The sequence below is a fragment of the Tupaia chinensis genome, unplaced genomic scaffold, assembly GCF_000334495.1.
Source record: "Tupaia chinensis unplaced genomic scaffold, TupChi_1.0 Scaffold000001_1, whole genome shotgun sequence".
Taxonomy (NCBI): domain Eukaryota; kingdom Metazoa; phylum Chordata; class Mammalia; order Scandentia; family Tupaiidae; genus Tupaia; species Tupaia belangeri.
This window is the reverse complement of record NW_006159427.1, coordinates 8,647,355-8,667,663: the sequence shown is the minus strand read 5'-3', so window position 1 is coordinate 8,667,663 and position 20,309 is coordinate 8,647,355. Positions and strand designations below refer to the sequence as shown.

The window sequence follows — 20,309 nt, the reverse complement described above, 5'->3', positions numbered from 1 at the left end:
GGAAAGAGGGGAAGCACCCCATGAAGCAGCATGCCTGAGAGCAGGGCTAGGGGAACAGCAGATTATTTGTTGTGCTCTGCCCATTTTTAATGTCTTTGGAGGAGAGAGGTAACAGCCCGGGCTCCGTACACTGCAGTATGTGGTTGATTTCACCCGTCTTCCTTTCAGGGGAGGTGTGAGGGTTCAGTGAGACAGTACAAGCGAGAACCCTGGCGATGTGCTCAGCGGCTAGACACTGCTTGGTGAATGCTAACGTGAAACAAGGGCCCGGAGGGTGCGTCCTCTGCTCAACAGCGCTGCCCGGCCGTGGGCCTCACCTGGCTGGGGCGCGCTGTACAGGTCCTCCTGCAGGAAGGGCATGGAGCTGACCACCGAGGGGGCTCGGGCGGGGTACATGAACTCCGTGGCTGAGAAGTCTCCCGAGGAGCTGCTGAGGATGAACAGGCGGGGCGCGAAGTTAAAGCTTCCAGGATCTTTAAGAGAAAAGAGACTGAGGCTAAAGACCTTGTCTGCAGCAAGGGAAATCCCAGCCGGGTTGGAGAATGAATGTAAAACATGAAAATAATTCAAGATAATTTAGTAGAAAAACAGTCAGGGTTTTCCTGAGCTTGTAAGTGGGGAAGGCCTTTTATATCATAATAGTAAAAGAAACGATTAAAAGAGAAGAGACTTATGCATCAATGATATAAAGTGAAAAAAAAAAAAGGGAAAAAAGTTTTTTAAACAAAAAAGCTAGGGGGCCAGCAAAGTGGCATGGTGGTTAAGGTGCTGGATTCCCATGTGGTCAACCATGGTTTGAGTCCTGGTCCTGGCAACTTGAAAATCATGCTGCACACCTGGGTGCATGCATGCCCAAAATCTCAGGAGGAGAATGGAGGAGAGGGGATTGCGGCATCACCATCCCCCAGGGTGTGATTTCTCGCTTCCCCTCTTTCTGTCTGTCTTTGGTGAGTGCATATGCCCTATGGCAAAGGAAGAAAAAAAAAAGAAAGAAAGAAAAAGCAAGTAATAAAATGGGAAATATTTGTAATAAGGCAAGTAATTAATATCTTTTTTTTTTTTTTTGAGAGGTTTTCGCTGTAGGGCGAGTGCGCTTGCCAGACAGACAGAGAGATAGAAAGTGAGAAATCACCCCTCGGGGGGATGGCCACGCTGCAATCCCTTTTCCTCCATTCTCCTCTCGGGATCTTAGGCACGCACGCACACGCGCCCGGCGTGAGTTTAAGCCATGGGGTCCAGGATGCGAACCACGGTTGACTACGTGGGAGTCCAGCGACAAAGCCATTATGCTAACTGCTGGTCCCTGTAATTAATATCCATTAAAAAAATCAGTTTACAGTTTGTTTTTAAAATTCTGAAAGATACTGTAAGTTCTAAACTCTTACTAGTGCTACCGTACACAATCACCTGATCCGGGCAAGGGCCCTTCAAGGAAGCTTTGCAACAGCAGAGTTGTGCAGTATGGGTGTTTCTTACTACAAGTAAAAATTATACAAGGCACATTCTCATTCATATTTTGTCATGTAAGAAGTTACAAACATAATAAAGAATAATAATAATAAAGAATTTGAGTGTGTTTGTGAAGTATTCTAAAACAACTACATAGAATGTGGCAATTTCCACTCACAGACTATTTACATGGTAACACCCAGTATGGCACACCCTACAAAACTCAGAGGAGAATGCGTAAACTTGAAGTGTTCTCCATAATAAAGGATCTAGCACACTGTCATGGAGAGATGAGTACGTGTCACTGCTGCCCAGCCTTGGACAAGGATTCACTTCTCCATACCTCAGTTTCTTCATCTGTAAAATGGTAAAGTGTTGGGCTGTATGACTGAGTTATTATTTTTTTTCAGGAATTATTTTATTTACCTTTATATTTATTCATTTATTTTTAATTTGACCAGAGAAGACAGAGTGAGAGAGAGAGAGAGAGAGAGAGGAAAGTGAAAAAGCAAGCCACCAGGTCCCCAGGACATGAACCACGGTCAGCCATGTGGTTCGGTCAGCACCCTTAACCACCATGCCACCTGCTGGCCTTTATGACTGAGGTTTAAGATTCTTATAACTAATACTTACGCTGCATTTACATTAGATTCGACTTAATAAGTATTCTAGAAATGATTTCAATACAGTATATGGGAGGATATGAGCAGGTTACATACAATACTGGGCCATTTTATATAAAGGACTTGTGGATCTGTGGGTTTTGGTACCCTCCAGGTCCTGGACTAACCCCCACAGACACCAGGGGACAACGGTGCTATCTGACTCCTGTCGGTTTAGGGCAGCAGGTGCGTATCTAGGAATTTACCTTAACTGTGAGTGACCATACAAACTTTCAAAAAAGTGATTCAAACTGCATCATTACATAATAGAGGAAAAGTGGAGAAAACACAGCTCTGCAACCCTAGGGTACGGTTAGTACAGAGTGGCACACATTCATGGGACGAATGTCCTGTAGCCACTAAAGCTGAAATAGTAACAACTTGGGAAATTGCTTGTAAGAGAATAAATGGAAAGAGCAGGTAACCAAGTAAATTTTAGTTTATTTATTTAAAAAAATTTTTTTGAAGAGGTTTTTGCTATAGGGCGCATGCGCTTGCCAGACAGACAGAGAGAGACAGAGAGATAGAAAGCAAGAAATCACCCCCCAGGGGGATGGCCACGCCGCAATCCCTTCTCCATTCTCCTTTCGGGATCTTGAGCACGCACATGTGCCTGGCATGAGTTCAAGCCGCTGGGTCAAGGACGCGAACCGTGGTCGACTACGTGGGAGTCCAGTGACATAGCCATTACGCTAACTGCTGGTCCCATGATTTTAGTTTATTTTTTAAAGTTTGCTTGTTTGTTTATTTCAGAGAGAGAGAGAGAGAGAGAGAGAGAGAGAGAGAGAGAGAGAAAGACCCCCTAACAGGGGCTTCACACCACAAGCCACCCCCAGTCTCGGCCAGCACAGACCAGAGCATGCTCGTATGCCAGGGTCCTTGCTGGGACATGAGGTTCACTGTGCCACCACCTGGCCCCAGGTCTAGGTTTTATTTATATTATATATAGCAAAGAACATGTGAGTTCTGGTTATCTCCGAGAGATGTCATGTTAGCAACAGACACTATATGTACAAAGCTGTATAAAAGTTGATAGAACTGGGAGGCACACTCTCATGGAGGGATGAGTACGCGTCACTGCTGCCCAGCCTCGGGCAGGCGTTCCCTTCTCCACGCCTCCGTTTCCTTTTCTGTAAAACTGGTCAAGTGCTGGGTGGTATGACCGAGTTACAAGGTTCTTAAATGGTGCCTGTCTCATCGGAACTCCAGTAAAGCAAACACCAACTTTGCTTCTTCTGCTAATCTAGATTTTTTTTTTTTGGAGAGGTTTTTGCTATAGGGCGCGTGCACTTGCCAGACAGACAGAGAGAGACAGAGAGACAGAAAGCGAGAAATCACCTCCCAGAGGGGATGGCCACACCATAATCCCTTCTCCATTCTCCTCTCGGGATCTTGGGCACGCATGCACACGCGCCTGGCGTGAGTTTAAGCCACAGGGTCCAGGACGTGAACCGCGGTTGACTACGTGGGAGTCCAGCGACATAGCCATTACGCTAACTGCTGTTTCCCTAATCTAGATTTTTATGAAAAGACGGGGAGGCACATATTTTCATAGCCAACTTCACTCTGGCAAGTGGGAAAGTCAGGGTAAGGTCTTTCAGGACAGGGTAAGAGCCGAATGCCCACCCTGGACTACGGGTCTGCTTCCTTCCCCAGCTCCCACCCCAACACCCGAGGCTGTATCTCCCAGGTGGCAGCGATTAGGAGACAGATAAAATGGTGGACTCAGCCACGACGGGTCCTTAGGACCCTAGATGGTGGTGTCCTCCCCCATGGCTACATGCGGCCCTGAGGTTCGGGGTGCCCAAGTGAAACTGGCCAACCAGTTGGACACACAGGCATCACCCAAATTCCAGACAGACTGGAGAATTCTGGCGAAACGGGAAATACAGGACGACAACAGAAATGCACAGGATTTATACATCTTGGGGGTGGGAAAGGCCTTGACTACTTATAGTACCAGCAGCAAGAACAATAATGGGGTGCTGGAGGCTCTCCTCTGCTGTTCTCAGCTAGGGAGCACGTGGGTCCTCTGGGCACGGCTTCCCTTTCTTTCCGTGCATGGGCCACCTACGTGCCATCCCTAGCTGACAACGTTCATGTTCCCAGGCCCAATGCACAACATGCAGCAAAAAGCTGGGCATGCAGCAGATAGGGGCGGCCCTGCACCTAGTGGTTAACGATGCCAGATCCCACGTGGCTGACTGCGGTTCAAATCCTGCTTTTGATGGCTTGAAAAATACGTTGGGTGTATTTCCCAATTATTTCTAATAGGACGGAGAAATGGAAGAGAAGGGATTGTGGCATGACCACACTCTACTGGGGGTTCTTTCTCTTTCTCTCCCTGTGTCTCTGTGGCACATGCTCTAGTGGAATTAAAAAAAAAAATCCAGAAACAAAGCATATGACCTCCGTCCCAGGTGACCTTTCTCCTGTGCCCTTGATCACCCCATTTCAGCCACACTTCAGCTGCATCCTCCTGCTCCATCCAGTATGTCCCCGGATGTGGTTCCGCCCAGGAATAGGTAAGAAGTCTCCTCGTGCCTGGCAGGCTTCCTTCCGGCTCTGACGCGCCTCGCCCCCGCATTTACTCCTTCCTCTTATTCTCCCACCGGCGTCTCTCACCTCCTCACTGGCCGCTCTGCTGGGCTGGCTCGCCTCTGGCTGGAAGTGGCCTCTGAGGAGCCTGTCATCGAGCCCTTTGCCCTCCCAGTCCTTGAACTCCTTGGTCCCTGCCAGTGGTGACTGTGCCCTCCTTTAGGATATGTCCTCCTCCCGGTCTGTGACAGTCCCCTGACCTTGTTCTACTTTGCTCCATCTTTCTCTACAGCCTCTTAATGACGCATCTTAGTGGACACCATGCCCAGCACCACACCTGTATGTTTCCGCAGGCATTTTTCTGAGGCCTGTGTCCCAGCTTCCGCTGTTTTCTCAGAGACCTAGGGTTCCCTGAGAGCTACCGTATCATGGCTGCTTCTGTCTCTCACCTCCCCCTTGTGGCCATCTTGGGGTCATGCTGCGAAATGGATCACCTCACAATCCATCTCTGAGCGTCAGGCCCGAGCACAAGCTGCTGGGAGTTGCCCCACGGTACCGTACCGCGGCTCATCTCACTAAACACCTCCCGAGCACACGCTGGGGGGCGACTCCTCTTCCCACTGTGCCTCGGCAGTGGCGCAGAACCTGAGTAGCTCGGGTGAGGCCGAGGGCCCCCGGTTCAGGCCTCCATGCCTGGTTCTCTCCTCCCCTCTCATCTGAACTTCCACTACTTCCCTGCACCCTGGACGCTGCTCAGACTTTAGGCTTACACTGTGCCTTGCTCAGCTGCTTTCCTGGAACCTGCTGCTGCCCAATGGAACTAACCTCCAAGGCACTGTGCAAATGCCACCTCTTCCAGGGAGCCAGGTGTGATTTCCCTTCTCCTCCATTCTCCTCTTGGGATCTTGGGCACGCACACACATGTGCCTGGTATGTTTTAAGCCACTGCGTACAGACTCAAAACATGGACAACTAAGTGGAAGTCCAGCGACATAACTATTTCACCATCTGCTGGCCCAGGTTTCTTTTATCTTGAACCTTTAGCTTGTATTATAATTTCCATGCGGACAGCTTAGCCTGCTCACTAAGTGGCAGGCCCCAGGGACAGACCCTGGGTTTAATCGCGGTGTGCTGTACATATTATATGCTCAGTAAATAGTTACTGCCTGGGTGAGGAGGAGGGAGGGCCATGCCGTGGTGCCTTACCTTGAAGCATGCAGTCGTAGGCTTTCCTGTCCCTTCTTCCCAAAGCATCCCAGAATCCCAGGGGCTCGGACCCCTCCTCGCACTCGTGGATCGTCACCTTGCTGCTACTGTGCAGTCCCGCCTCCAGGGGGCACCTGTGAGGGAGAGACCCCGATGGTTTTCAGAAGCCAGAGGGTGATAAACTCATCAGCCTGAATCTGACTGGTTCACCAACTCTTCGACTTTCTACCTGAAAGCGCTTCCTTCCCACAAATAACGGTGCTCTGTAGTTTACGAGCGTGTGGTGGGGGAGGCAGAGGGTGGCCCGGGCTTGGGGAGGACTGATCCGTTACACGTATCGCGTCTGAAAACAACATCCTTCTTCACAGATCACAGTCCATTCTGCTATCTCGTGTCCTTCTTTCCTGCTAGAACACGTCTCACGAGGACCGAGACCTGGGTGTATGCGTGGCCCAGGTGCGTGGCACAGAGTGGGTGCACTGTGAACGCTGCTGCTGGGTTTCGTCTCAGCGGGCCGTGCACGTCTCTGAGCCCCCACTGCACCCCTGAGTGCAGGTGCTGTCCCTCTGGCTGGCTTGCCCACAGAGCGCTGCCTGGAGGTGAGGTGGCCTGCTCCACATCTGTCTGCCTCTGTCCTTGTTCTGCCCATCCATGTAGAGCTAGGTGTGAGAGGGGTCACCTGGGGTGCAGGTCGCACCCCACTGCTTTAGCGCCCAGAGATCGGGTTTTACCAAGTGGCCGTTTGATGGCATGTTGTGGCCGTAGGGAACTCTTCATGTAAAACAAAATCCAAACGACACAGGGTAACAGTACCTACTTATGGAGTAAGCGTGATTTTTCAGTACGTGAACGCAATGCGTAAGGGTCAGATCGGGGCAATGAGCACCGCCGTTGTCTCAACCATCCGCCATACTTTGTGACTATCTCAAATCCTCTCTTAGCTATTTTGAAATACACATTCTAGTTGAGTGGTAGTGGCCTACCACGCAGTAAACTTACTCCTCCTCTTAGCTACGTGTGCGTTGGAATCCATGAACCCACAGCCCTGCCCCTTCCCGGCCTCTAGTAACCAGGATCCTACTCCGCTTCTCCAGCTCGGCCTCTGCGGGAACCTCTTCACTTTCCCTGTGCAGAAGTTTCCGAGGTTTCCTCGGGTCTTAGCTCCCGAATCATGGGGGCGGGGAGGGGGACATGGGATTTCTTTGTATGCTTGGGATGGCTGTCTTACGAGGGCTGCTCGGAAGGGCAGGGCCACAGTGGCACGAGCTCTAGCTGAAGCCGGGCCCCGGGAGCACGTTCCCTGGCTCTCTCCTTCAGCCCCCTTCGGGTGCCCTCTGCCCCCAGCTCTGCAGTGCGCTGTCGCAGTGAACTGCATTGTAAGGGCCGACTGCAGGCGCCTGCCTGGGAGAGCAACGGCACCTGACGTCGGCAGCGCTGTGCCCCAAAACTGACCCCAGAGTCCAGGAAATCAGTGTCAGGAGGTGGCTTTTGACAATGGGGAACATGATGGTTTTCTAAAGAGAGGACGCATGGGGGTTTCCAAGCTTTAGCTTTTCTTTTTCTTTCTCTTTTTCTTTTGGAGAGGTTTTTGCTATAGGGTGCGTGTACTCGCCAGAAAGACAGAGACAGAGAGACAGAAAGCGAGAAATCACACGCCAGGAGGGATGGTCACGCCGCAATCCCTTCTCCTCCATTCTCCTCTTGGGATCTTGGGCACGCACCCACATGCGCCCGGCGTGAGTTTAAGCCACCGGGTCTGGGACTTGAACCGTGGTCAACTACATAGGAGTCCAGCAACATAGCCATTACGCTAACTGCTGGCCCTCCAAGTGTTAGCTTTTTAACATGGCACTGCTCTGACAAAACGATGCTGTGAGCACAATGGACACCAACAGGAGTCTTGAGAGCCCTTCTCACCCTGACCTGCCTGTCCCTCCCGATATCCCTTTAGTGGAGGGCTCGCCCCGACACCCAACACTCACTGCTCCTTGATTTTATTGGCTGCTGTCCTTCCGACCTCCTTTGTGTGGGCTTGCGCTTTGCATCCATGCCACAGGTAGATGAGGGCCTTGTTGACGTTGAGGACCACCATGGAAGTCCTGGACCGCAGGCTGCTGCAGTGGCAGGCCACCTCCAGCAAGTTCCCCTCCATGGGCACCTCTCCTCGCACGCAGTACAGCCTCCACTCACCTGCAGGGGGCAGCAGCCGCACAGGGTTAGCCCTGAGCCGCGGGAAAGCTGTCCTTCCAGACCCTGCTGTGCCATCCACAGTGACCACCACATTCCAGGAGGTCAGAGACAGAGGCCCTGGGGCAGGGAGCCACCACACCGAGCATGACCCCACCCTGTCTAACTGCAGTTCCAAAGAGCAAATCCTTTTGGAGTTAAAAAGGTTGCCAAACATTCAGGATGTGGAAACGGCATCTATTATTCCAAGATGTATAAAATAAGTCACATAATAGGCATATTTTAAAACACTCTAAAGCTTTTTTTTCTTTTTGATGCTCGCCAACAAAAATCTCATTATTTATAATAGCAGATTCACTGTTTTTATTTTTTCCTCCTGAAAAATGTCTGCCCAGTTTAAGGTGAAAGAATCTTCCAGCCTGCAAAGGTAGACCCTGAAATAAATTCCATGGGTGGGAGGAGGTAAGAGCTCCCATCAAACTGACTTATCAGGCAAACGCTAGGCGGCTTACAGCGCTAAAGTCACAGCAATATGAAAAGAGAGACTTATACCTTCCAGGAGGGGGGAAGAGCACCCACATCCCAGAGGTAAAGGAGACTCACTTTGTACGTTTTCTTCCTCCTCTTCCCGTCTTCCCGAGTGTACCACCATGCCCCCCTGGAAACACTGAAGGAAACAGGGGGGTTCCTTCCCCTGGAGAACCTGGACCTGCCAATTTAAACACAGCAAAATGGGTAACAGGGATGGGGTTGCTAAAGTCATCAAAACAATGCACGCCTGCTCCCGAAAGGCTGAGAAATACAAGATGTTCAAAAGCAAGCGATACCACTGTTATCTAACGAGACTCATTATGGAAGTGGGAGTGCATAGCCTTTCTTTCAAAGTGCTTTTCAGGTATACGGTTTCCTTAACAAACACAGGAATGTTGTTTCATGTTGCTTTAGACCCTCATTTGGATTTATTTTTTTCTGTCATTGAATAGTCTTTTAAAAGACATTTCGAGGGGCCAGCAAATGGCGTGGTGGTTAACATGCTAGACTCCCACATGGCCGACTACAGTTCGAGGCGCAGACCTGGAACCTGGAAAATCATGCTGGACACGTGTGTGTATGCCCAAAATCCTAGGAGGAGAATGGAGGAGACGAGATCGCGCCCTGGCCATTCTCCCTGGGGAGTGATTTCTCACTTTCCCCCTCACTATGTCTCTCCCGTGAGCCCACATGCCCTATGGCAAAACAAACAAACAAGCAAAATACCTGTGACACACACACGTAAGCTTTAATGCTATTCCACGGTACGGGGGTACCATGACTGATCTACACACACTTTTAACTAAGTATGCCTCTCAGCACGAGAATGACTAACCTCCCTTAGGAATTTGGGAGGGAAAATGTATCCCTTGCAACCAGCAGTCTAGTCAGAGAGCAATACCCCCTTGCCCGTAAGGCACCATCAGTGACGTCGGGGTTGAGTGAATCCACCCTGGACCCTGCCCTTAGAGGAAATGCCTGCAGAGCTGGCGGTCAGAGCGTGCTCGAGGTTGGAAGCGTTTCTCGCGGGGAGCTAACTTCAACCTCATGGCCTATTTTACATTATCAAGTGCCATTCTGTGGCAGTTACTCATGTCTCAAACGATGTTTTCCATTCGCTGGGCTGATAGAAAATGAAATGTTAGTACTAGAGAGATTAAGACTTGAAACCCTACGTATGATTTTGAATGCATGATTAAAAGGGGTTCGTCCGTGGCCTTCCCAAGAATAAAGGCAGTTGAAATGATACACTATTAGGGAAAAATTAAAATGCAACTGTTGCTAACATCTATTTCTTAATCATAGTCCATAGTCAAAAGTACTCATTTAAACTTTCCGGTGGGTAAGACAGTTGGCTCTTAGGACTGGGAAGGCCAAGGAAGTGCTGATCTATTCTTAGAGAAAATTCCACTTTCTCCTTCCTCATGCTGTTGCTAACCACTCACCAAGATAGTAAAAACTGTATGTCGTGTTTTCTAAAACCCCAGACCAGCTCCCAAGTACTGGCACCAAAGGAGGGAGGTGAGGCATAGGGCGTCCAAACGTTAAACAGAGCAGTTCCTGAAACTTTGCCCTTCAGGGGTAGGTGCCAGGCACAGTGCAGGTCCTGGAGTGGCACTGGAGTTTTAAGACCAGGACAGACATGGTCTCTGTCATGCTTGTGGCGCTAGATAATAAGTAAGGAAATAAAATATTTTGCAGTTTGCTGGGTAAACTCTTTGCACAATCTAAATGATGTATAGCAGTTTAATGTATGAATAATAATTTTAAAAATTGGGACCAGCAGTTGGCATAATGGCTATGGTTGCTGGACTCCCATGTAGTAGACTGTGGTCCAAATTCCAAATCCAGTGGCTTAAACTCAGGCTGGGCACGTGTGCATGCATGCCCAAGATCCCAAGAGGAGAATGGAGGAGAAGGGATTGCGGCGTGGCCATCCCCCCTTGGGGGGTGATTTCTCGCTTTCTGTCTCGCTGGAGAGCGCACACGTCCTATAGGAAAAACCTCTCCCCCCCAAAAAAATTAACAAAAAATATGGCAAAAAAAAGATACTTTTACAATACCCAAATCTAGGAAATCTTGTTATAATTTGCTAGATTAGATTCAGTCTAAAACAAATATCCTAAACTTTAAAGAGCAAAGAAACTTTAAGAAAACATTTTGCAGTTTCAGGTGGTAGAAAGTGCTGAAAACAAAGCATTACAAAGGGGCAGGGAAAAAGAGGAGAAAGGGGAGGTTTCTGGATAAAACAGGGATGGTGTGGGAGCAGAAACCCACATCTGAGCAGGCTGGGAGCCGGGGCAGTCATGAGCAGGGTGAGTCCTCCAGAGGAGGGAGGTAGTGCGGGTGAGTGTGAGTGGGCGGGGTGTCTGCCTAAAGCAGCAGGCCCCAGCCTGGGGCTGGGCAGGAGGGCCAGGAAGCTGCAGAGCTGTGAGGTCTACCTGTGGGGCTGGAGACCTGGGCATGGCTTAAACTATATTCTGTTTGGTGGAAAAAGAGGGAGCCTCATGGTCTGTGGTCTGCTGTGTTCTAGAAAAATCCCCTGGGCACTGGGAGGAATGCAGGCAAAGTCCTCAATTCTTAGTTTAATCTCTCATGTTTCTGTTGGATAGATTTGTGTCAGTGGAATAACTGACTCTGTAAGGTTCTTGGGCCCAAGGTGCTCTCCAGGAGGGCCAGTCCAAGATTCACCGCCCGAGAGAAGCCCACGCGAGCCTCCATCCTACCGCAGCCCGCCAGCACCAGAGCTACTCTTGCAAAAATCTCTACCCATTTTACAAGTGGATAGGGCCTTCCCTGTTTTATTTACAATGCGTTGATTATTACTCAGGTGGAAACCTTGCAAAAACACTCGCTGGCCATGTGCACATGTGTTTTGTGCATTCGCAGGTAGAGCATCTTGTTCTGGATCGTGTTACAACAGGACAGGGAGGACGGGATGGGAGGCAGAGCCTAAACCTGCAGAAGCCAGCCCAGGGCTGCGGCGGTGGGAGGGCATTTTGCTAGTGAGAAACAGATCACTGGGGACCAGGCCACACATTGCAGGCTCTCTGGGAACGGAGCCTCTTTCAGTCCCAGTGCAGCAGCTCCTCACAGCTCCCCATGACTTACCTGGGCCCCCCTTTCTTCGTCCAGCTCCACGGTCATCAGCGCTGATGTTCCCTTCTCGCTCACAGTCGAGTGCCGGCCTTGCCAGAAGAAGTAGACGCATTTCTCCTTGCCAGCCACGCGGACCGTGTGCTCGCCCTTCTGCCGACTTCCCACTGCAAACAGAGCAGCGAGGCCAGGTCAGCACTGGGGACCAGAGAGTTAGCTGGCTCGCTTCTCCAGGGCTGGGAGGACAGAGGCTAAGGAAACAGCTGTTGGGGGCTGGCCCTGCAGCACAGTGGTAAAGGGAGCCGAGTCCCATATGGCTGACCATGGTTCAAATCCCAGCCCTGGTGGCTTGGAAAGCATACCACGCAAGTGTGCATGCACCAAATCTCAACAGGACCGAGAAATGGAGGGATGAAGATGGTGGAGTGACCATGCCCTTTCCTTCTCTCTTTCAAAAAAAGAAAAAGAAAAAGGAAGGAAATAGCTTTTGTGCATGGGGCCGAGCGAAATCATTCACAACTGAAGGACTGTCAGGCATCACTCGGGAAGAGAGGAACCAGCCCCATTCCGGCCAACTGACCCAGGGCCTCCAAACCAGAGAAAAGTGACCTGACGGGCCCTTCCCAAGCCCTAAGAAGAACCCCATCATCCCAGAGGAAGGCGGCAGGCCACGCCAAGCGTGTGACAGAGAATGGTGACCGCCAGGCAGGACCGATGGCTCCCACAGACACAGCGCGTCTTCCACATGACACCACTCTTTGGCAAACACGTTAGCTGGTACGGAAAAGATATCGGAAACAACAGCTGGACCAGCTTTAAGAGCAAAGGGGGAAAATTAGCCTGTTAAAACTATTCTAGTAAAAAAGAAAAAAGCTTTGAACTTCAAGAGGTAAATTACCGACCTATCGCTTTCACGAAAGAACGTGGGTTTTGGGTCTGCCGCGGGGCTGCAGCAGGGCAGACGTGACTGGCCCGTGGCCGTAGGCACCGGTTCACGGCAGTGGCAGAGGTGGCTCTCAGGAGCCTCACGGAGGGTCGCTGTTCAGGAGGTCATTTCAGACAGCAGCTGCACGCCTCACGCCCTACCTTTCGGAATGTACCTTACTCCAGACTCCCTCCATTCATTCTTAGACAAGTATTGATTGAGCATCTGCCTTGTGCCAGGGACCCGCGAGGCTCTGGGGCTACGGTGATAACTAAGACAATGTCTGCACTTTCGTTCTAGCAGTAATGTGCCCAGAGATGAGCGAGACCATTTCAGGCACGGTAGGTGCTATGAGGAAAAGGGTGGGGGTGCTATCAGCAGGGCGGGGGGTCTATGGATTGCCTGTTGACAAAAGGCCTTGATGAGAAAGTAAGTGAGCCAAGGTTTGAAGGATGGTGACCTGGAAGTAGAACCTTCTAGGGCTGAGTGAGGTCAGGAGACCAGGTCATGACTGGGGGAGGGGAGCCCCAGTGAGTGGGGCCACAGAGCCAATGGCAGGTGGTCATGGCACCCATGCACATTACAGATGAACGGCAAGAACTGGGTTCTCGGGCTCTATTGACACATGACTTCCATTTTCACCAGCTCTAATCACAGCATGGAGGGTTGAGGGTGAGGGAAAGCACATGTGGGTTCTTGAATAGTCAGGGCCATGTTTACTGGATTCCTGGCTCTTTGTCTAGAGAAGTTCATGATAGCACAGCTTTCAGAAATGATTCCAATTATTTCTTCAAGTCCTTTTTGACCAAGCAGAGCCATTAGTGCCATGTGTTACAGAGCTGAACTGGCCAATGTGAGGCCCCATCAATGAACAGATAAAGAAATGCTCGCAGTTAGTTGAGAAGCCACTCCATAACAATATCTGCTGAGTTTTTAAGGAAGAAAGCTTGCTGTTATTCAATTTCATCTTTGGAGCAGTGAAATGTACTTGTGTCAACTGCACGACTGGGGAAAGATATCTTAAAATACATCACAACAGCTTACGCATATGCCTTGGGAGTGGCTAGCGTTGAAATAGACTGTGTCAATACTGATGCACACGTAAATAACCAACATGGCTTCCTAACATTTTAAAATAGGCTTGAATATATACACCTAGAATAGAATACAATTTCTTTCAGTCTATATTTTGCTATGTGTTCATGCGTATGTGTGTGTGTGAGAGAGAGAGAGAGAGAAACAGAAAGAGACAGAGAGAGAGGTAAGTGAGAAATCACCCCCCCCAGAAGGGATGGTTATGCTGCAGTCCTTTTTCCTTTAGCTTCGTCTCAGGATTTTGGGCACTCATGCACATGTGCTTGGCAAGGTCTGGGACTTGAACGGTGCAGCCAGCCATGTGGGATCCAGCACCTTAACCTCTATACACTTGCTGGCCAAGAATAGAATTAAAAAAATTTTTTTTTCTCGCTTTTAAAAACAAACAATAGGGACCAGCAGTTGGCCTAAGGGCTATGTCATTGGACTCCTATGTAGTCGACTGCAGTTCGAGTCCTGGATCTGGTGGCTTAAATTCACGCCGGGCACGTGTGCGTGCGTGCCCAAGATCCTGAGAGGACAATGGAGGAGAAGGGTTTGCAGCATGGCCATCCCCCCGGGGGCTGATTTCTCTGTCTCTGTCTTTCTGGAGCGTGCACGCACCCTACAGCAAAAACCTCTCCATAAAACAAACAAACAAAAAGCAATATAAAAACCCTGTTCTTATTGGGCACATGCACTTACCAGAAAGACAGAGACAGACAGGGGAAGTGAGAAAGCATGTGCCGGAGGGATGGTCACACTACAACCCCTTTCCTTCATTGTCCTCTCAGGATTCTGGGCACGCATGTATACGTTTCTGGCATATTTTTCATATTGTTGCTGGGTCTGGGACTCAAACTGTGCAGGTGTCCATGTGCGAGCTGCTGCCTTAACCATCATGCCACCAGCTGGCCCTCTCACTTTTCTCTAATTGCCAGAGGGTGCAAGTGCTTGTCAAACTGAGCCAGAGAGACAGAGAGGGAAAGAAAAAAAGCACCTTAACGGGCCCTAGTCACACTGCAGGCCCTCTTCCTCCACCGCTCCATCTGTTTGGATAGGAATAACGCTTTGCATCTGGTGTGTTTTTCAAGCTGCCCGGACTAGGATTAGAACTGTGGTCAGCCATGTGGGATCCAGTCTCCTTCACCACTAAGTCGTGGGGCTGGCCCATACACATACTTCATCAGTCAGATAGATTACTAGTTTTCCTCAACATGCACAAATTCAGTCTTCTATCAATTTAATTTTTCATCACTTAATTTAACTGTAGTAAAGCAAAGATTATGGTTTTATTAATAACCACCCTTGGACCATATGCAATGCTGATCAGATGCCTCATTCAGAGTGTGTTATGTCAAGCCGTAACGGCATCCTCTCGGGAATAACAGAGAGCTAAGGTATACAGTCCTTCACAGTCACGCAGCCTTGCACCAGACTCCATGTACTGACCACCCATGTGTAGGAACGGATCTGCAGCCTGACCAGTGTCTCTGTGTCCTGACCCTGTGGGCAGTCACTGGGGGGAGGACGCTGATCCTAGCAGGCTGGCCAGGGCTGGGAGGAGGCTAGACACCTCTGCAGCCGCTGTTTCCTGTCCCGTCCCAGAGGAGTGTCCATGCTTGAAGTGCAGTGCTGTCTGCAGGTGCACCTTTGTGGAGTAGTGAGTGATGTTGGGGCTGGACCTGTGGTCCCCAAGGGGCCAGGGTCTCCAGGGGCCAGGGCATCTGTGGCGGCTACAGAGTGACTGCAGAAGCCATTGAGCTGTGCTCCTCTGCTCCCAGAGGTGCCGTCTAAAATCTGAACATGCCCTGCTCTAACTTCATTCTCCGCAGCTGGGGTTTTTCAGAGCTGCAACTTGGCTCCTGAAGATGCTGCAGGAGCTGTAGTTGTCCACTGCGGTCATCGGGAGGAAATGTATTAGGTAGTCGGGAAAGCTGTGATGTGTTCTTCTATGAAGTCAAGGAGTTGCCCGGGCGGCCAAATCGTTATTTCCTAGAGGCCTCCAAGTACGTAACCTCTGGACGACTTGGAAGTCAGAGTTTTAAACATCGTGTCATTTCAACACCGTTTTCGTTCGTTCATTTCACTTGTTAAACCGACCACGCTTCAGACCGTGGTGCCCCTTCCCCTGGCCTTCCGTGCCCTGCCGTGCTCTGCATTTGAAGAATGGGAACTGCAGGTGCCTTAAAGCCTGTCCTTAAAGTGCCCAGTTCCATAGATCCAGAGGTTGGCAGACCCCCTCCCAAACACACAATCCCCCATTACTGCCTTCGCTGCACACCGGCAGGCGGGTGATGGTTTCCGAGTGCTACCCCTGTGCAGATCACGGAGCTTACGCCCACTACGGCGACTCTGGGAGCTGCCACGATACTGGGAGGTACAGCCTCGTCCTCAGTGAAGGCAGTAACGATGCTGCCCCTGCCCAGGAGTTGGAGACAGCTGTTCCCTGCACCCACAAGGGGGGCATGCACCGGGCATCCCATACAACGCCGTATACACGGGGAGCTGGCTTTTAGAATCTCTTTACCAGGTGAGACAGTCACGGCTTGGGTAGCTGGTACATTAGGGCCCGAGATTTTGGAGCCTAGGCTGCTCGGTTCTGGCATGTGGCCCATGCGCCACGTGACACAGCCATGCTAGAAAAAGGGAAAGGGGCCGTGCCAACCGCTCTCAGGGAATTAAGCAGACGAGAAGCACCTTCCGTGGGGTCCTTGCTGCCACCCCACCACTCTGGGAAGGGAGGCCAGAGCTGCCCTGGCCTGGGCGACCCCATGCTGTTCGTGGCTGTTGACGAAGCCCCAGAAGCTGACGGGGCCCAGCCCTGAGGCAGGCTGGCTGCTGGCTCCACCCCACTCCTCTCCACAGGGCTGGTGACTGGGCCAAACTCCTGGCCGTCCACACCCTGTGCTCGCGACAACACACTCGGGTGAGACAGGCCCGCGTTCCCGTGGCCGGCTCTGCTCCCTCTAGCTGTGTGACTTCAGGTGGGTTACTTAGTCTCGCTGTTCTGTTCATCTGAGAAAGCAGTGTAATGACACAGCAAGTCCTGCAGAGGCTGCGAGGTCCTGTTCCAGGGTGCGAGGGAAAACCACAGCCCCATGCCTGGGCCTGCGAAGACCTTTCCCTCACCGCCTTGAGGGCAAAGCGTCCCTGGAGTGTCTCGCCCACAGGATCCACGAAAAGTTCTGAGTATTTATTACACCAGATACACAGGGCCCAGCCAGTGGCCCAGCCTCAGAGAAGACGGCCTCTTCTTTCCCCAGGCCCTGGGTGTGCGTCCCCTCCGGCAGCACACCACCACTCGGGCCGTGAGTCACCCAGACACGCGCTGTCTGACAAGTCAGCAGCACGCGGCCACAGTGAGTACCGGACGAGGCCCGCGTCGCTGTGCTGGAAGATCTGGGTCAGAGCAGGGGCAGCGAGGAGGGCAGGGGGAAGCCTCAGCGGGGAGGGTGGTTGCTGCGGGTGGACGGTGCAGAACCCACCCCCCCGGGCTGCGGGAATGGTGGGCTTCTCGCCCCTGCCGCTGGTCTGCTACGGGACGGACGCGCTCACTAACCTGCGGTGCTCACCATGTACTTCCACTTGACCACGTAGGCGTCCCCCTCGTGGAACTGGCCGATGCTCTGCTTGGGAAGCCGGCTGTAGTCGAACTCCAGGATGTGCCAGACGTCCACGGACACGCTGGCGATCTCAAACTGCCTCCGGTCGTCCCCTTCCACCAGGCCGTAGCCACGGCCCACGTTCACCCCGTCCAGGACGGTGCCGGCTGTCATCTGGGGCACTGGTACCATCCGCGTCACGTCGTAGGGCTTGACCTCGGCCCGAGGGTCTTCCTACAGGGAGAAGGGGACGCCTTCTCTCTCTAGCGGCCCTTTCTCATGCAATGCTTTATCAGCTGCTAAAGAGACAGGGCTGTGTCCCCCCAGCCGCGGGTGGAGATGTGGATGTGAAGGTGTTAGGAGGAAGCTTACTGCCTCCATGCTGTGCAAAGGTGGGGCCTCTGGAGTGATGAAGGGATCAGAGTGGGGTCTCTGTGATGGGCTCCCGGCAGAAGAACGGAGGCCTGGAGACATGTGGACACTGGCCACACTCCTGACCTCTCGTGATGTCACGCCCTGCATGGCTTCGGGACCCACCAACAGAAAAAGCCACCAGGTGCGGCCCCTGGACCTACAACCTCCCAACAGTGGGCTGAGGAAACCTCCATTTTTATAAATCACTCAGTTTCAGGTGTTTTCTGCTGTTAGCCGCCAAAGGAACAAGGACGGTGTGACGCTGTAGCTTCCACACACGGCCAAAGGCTGTTTAGGTGCAGGTAGGGACAAGCCGCCTGTAGGGGAAAGAGGCCCCGCCCTACGGCCCCAGGAGCAGCGGATGGGACCCTACACCTGGTCCGCCAGGGAGGAGGAGGCACAGACAGGGCTGTTCCCACCTCCTGGAACTAGGATGTAAATGGAAAGTTTCCGTTCTCCCAGGGAGCCCTGGGATGGCTTTTAGCTTCGAGGGCACTTTTGCTAGGACCCCAGGACACCCAGGGTCTGCGGCTTGATCACCCAGAATACCTTCTGCTGAGCGACCTCCACGGCGTTCTTCTCACTAGGTCGCTTCAGTTCAGTCCAATCCAGAAATTTCTCTTTAAACAAAATCGTCTCGTTGTGTTCAGTAAGTCTCCCAAAGATTGCCCAGTCAGGCCGCCCCTGTCCTTTTCTATAGGGTGCCAGGGGGGTGGGGGGAAGAGATGGAGAGAAAAAGAACCAAGACTCAGTCACGCTAGAACAAGCAAATGGTATCCAAAACAAATACATATCAAAAACAAACAAACTAAAAATATAGACGGGTCTATAGAACAAAAGAGTTATTTTCATTTATTTTACCAAATACGTGACATTTAATTATCTTGGCCTGAAGCCTTGCAAGGCTCTGCGTCGGTGGAGCTGACATGTGTGAGGGCTCTGTGAGCCATGCCGGGCCCGGGCTGTTCTAGCTTCGCAGCAAGTTGTCTTTGGGGTCCCTTGGGGGTGGGGGGCCCATGGGACTGGGAGCTCAGCAAGGCTGGAGCCTACTTCGTGCCCACAGTCACCCACTGGTGCTCGCCAAGGTTCCCGCTAATGAAGGAGCAGGTGCAAGGACAGGACGGCTGACCGCGAGCTCGCCATCATGTCACGTCCCGTAACAGCGAGGCTCTCTGGAGTGTGGAGTCTCTCTGCTACTAACGTGAACATACTGTCATGTGTCATGCAGTGAAGTTCTGTGCATTTATGTCTCGGTCCCTGGGCATGGCAGTGAGTGAGGAGAGCACAATGACACATGGGAAAGGGCCCGGCCCAGCCTGGAGCTTGGTGTGCTCTCAGGATATCAGAATTTGCCTCTGTGCCTTAGAACAGGGGCCCCGACCCTTGGTTTGGTCCGCGGTCAGTTAGGAACCAGGCCGCACAGCAGGAGGTGAGCTGCAGGTGCGGGAGTGACGCTCTGTGTGTTTTACAGCCGCTCCCCATCGCTCCCGTCACTGCCTGAGCTCCGCCTCTTGTCATATCCGCAGGGGTGTCGGATTCTCACAGGAGCACGGACCCCACTGTGACCTGCGCACACGAGGGATCCGGGCTGCGCACGCTCACAGACTAGTGCTCCTCCCCCTCACTCAAGTCCGTGGAAAAAGTGTCTTCCATAAACTGGATCCTGGTGCCAAAAAAGTTGGGGAACTGCAGCCCTAGAACAGGGCATTTAGGAAAATGTGGAGCTGAGACTACACGTGCTGCAGAGGGTACAGCTCTGAGAACGACTCATGGGTGGTTCTCATCCCTCCCAGCCCACCTCTGGGTGTGAATGGGACACACGCCCCATCAGACCGTCACACTGTGCCCACTGTCCTGCTGAGCTCCTGCTCGGTCAGGACCAGTTTCTGACAGCACAGCCAAGCCACGCCAGGAGGCTGCTCCTTCAGAGGAGACAGAAGGATAAAGCCCAGCCTAGACACACCGCGACCTCGCCTGGCACTCCGGGAACCACCAGGAGTACTCCAAAGACTGCGTCTCGATCAGAAAACAGCACGAGGGGTGACGGTCTCTGAGACCAATCCCACTCTGCAGAATGGCTCAGGTGACTCTGCAGAGCATACAGCTTCTGCCTGAGAAATCTGTCTTTTGTGCAGAGGTAGAATGAGGGAGACAGCCCACGGCAGACTGCAGGTGGGGGCGTGAGCCATCGTAAGGTGTGGTGTCAGCCTCCTGGTTTGCGAAGCAGAGCTGGTGCGTAATCCTGGCTGTATCTTACCGTCCCTGGGGAGCTCTGGATAGACTGACACACCGCCCCACCCCACAGCAACTGAAAACACATCTCTGGGGCTGGGCCCAGCAAACACATTGTTTTTATTTTTAATTTTTGTCAGAGGGCATGTCTCACCTGTCAGAGAGACAGAGAGAGAGATGAAAGGGAGAGTGAGAAAGCATCGCCCACAGAGGATGGTCACCCTGTAATTCCTTCTCTCCCATTTCCTCCTTTGGGATTTCAGGGCATGCACACACACATGCACCTGCATGTTGCTCAAGCTGTTGGGTCTGGAACCCGAATCCCACACTCGGTCGCGTGGGATCCCACAGCCTGAATGACCACACCACCAGCTGGCCCAGTCAACACAT

At 51.9% G+C, this 20,309-nt stretch overlaps 1 protein-coding gene across 1 annotated transcript in view; it reads right to left on the bottom strand.

Annotated features, from left to right (window-relative positions):
- SVIL (supervillin) overlaps positions 1 to 20,309 on the bottom strand; it is a gene marked incomplete at its 5' end in the record, with an annotated part of 127,309 nt that overhangs the window by 5,619 nt on the left and 101,381 nt on the right. Inside the window, 7 exon segments of the mRNA XM_027771045.1 lie at positions 318 to 473; positions 5,856 to 5,989; positions 7,838 to 8,045; positions 8,646 to 8,751; positions 11,685 to 11,836; positions 17,231 to 17,507; positions 18,237 to 18,381. Of these exon segments, the coding sequence (XP_027626846.1) occupies positions 318 to 473; positions 5,856 to 5,989; positions 7,838 to 8,045; positions 8,646 to 8,751; positions 11,685 to 11,836; positions 17,231 to 17,507; positions 18,237 to 18,381 (1,178 nt within the window).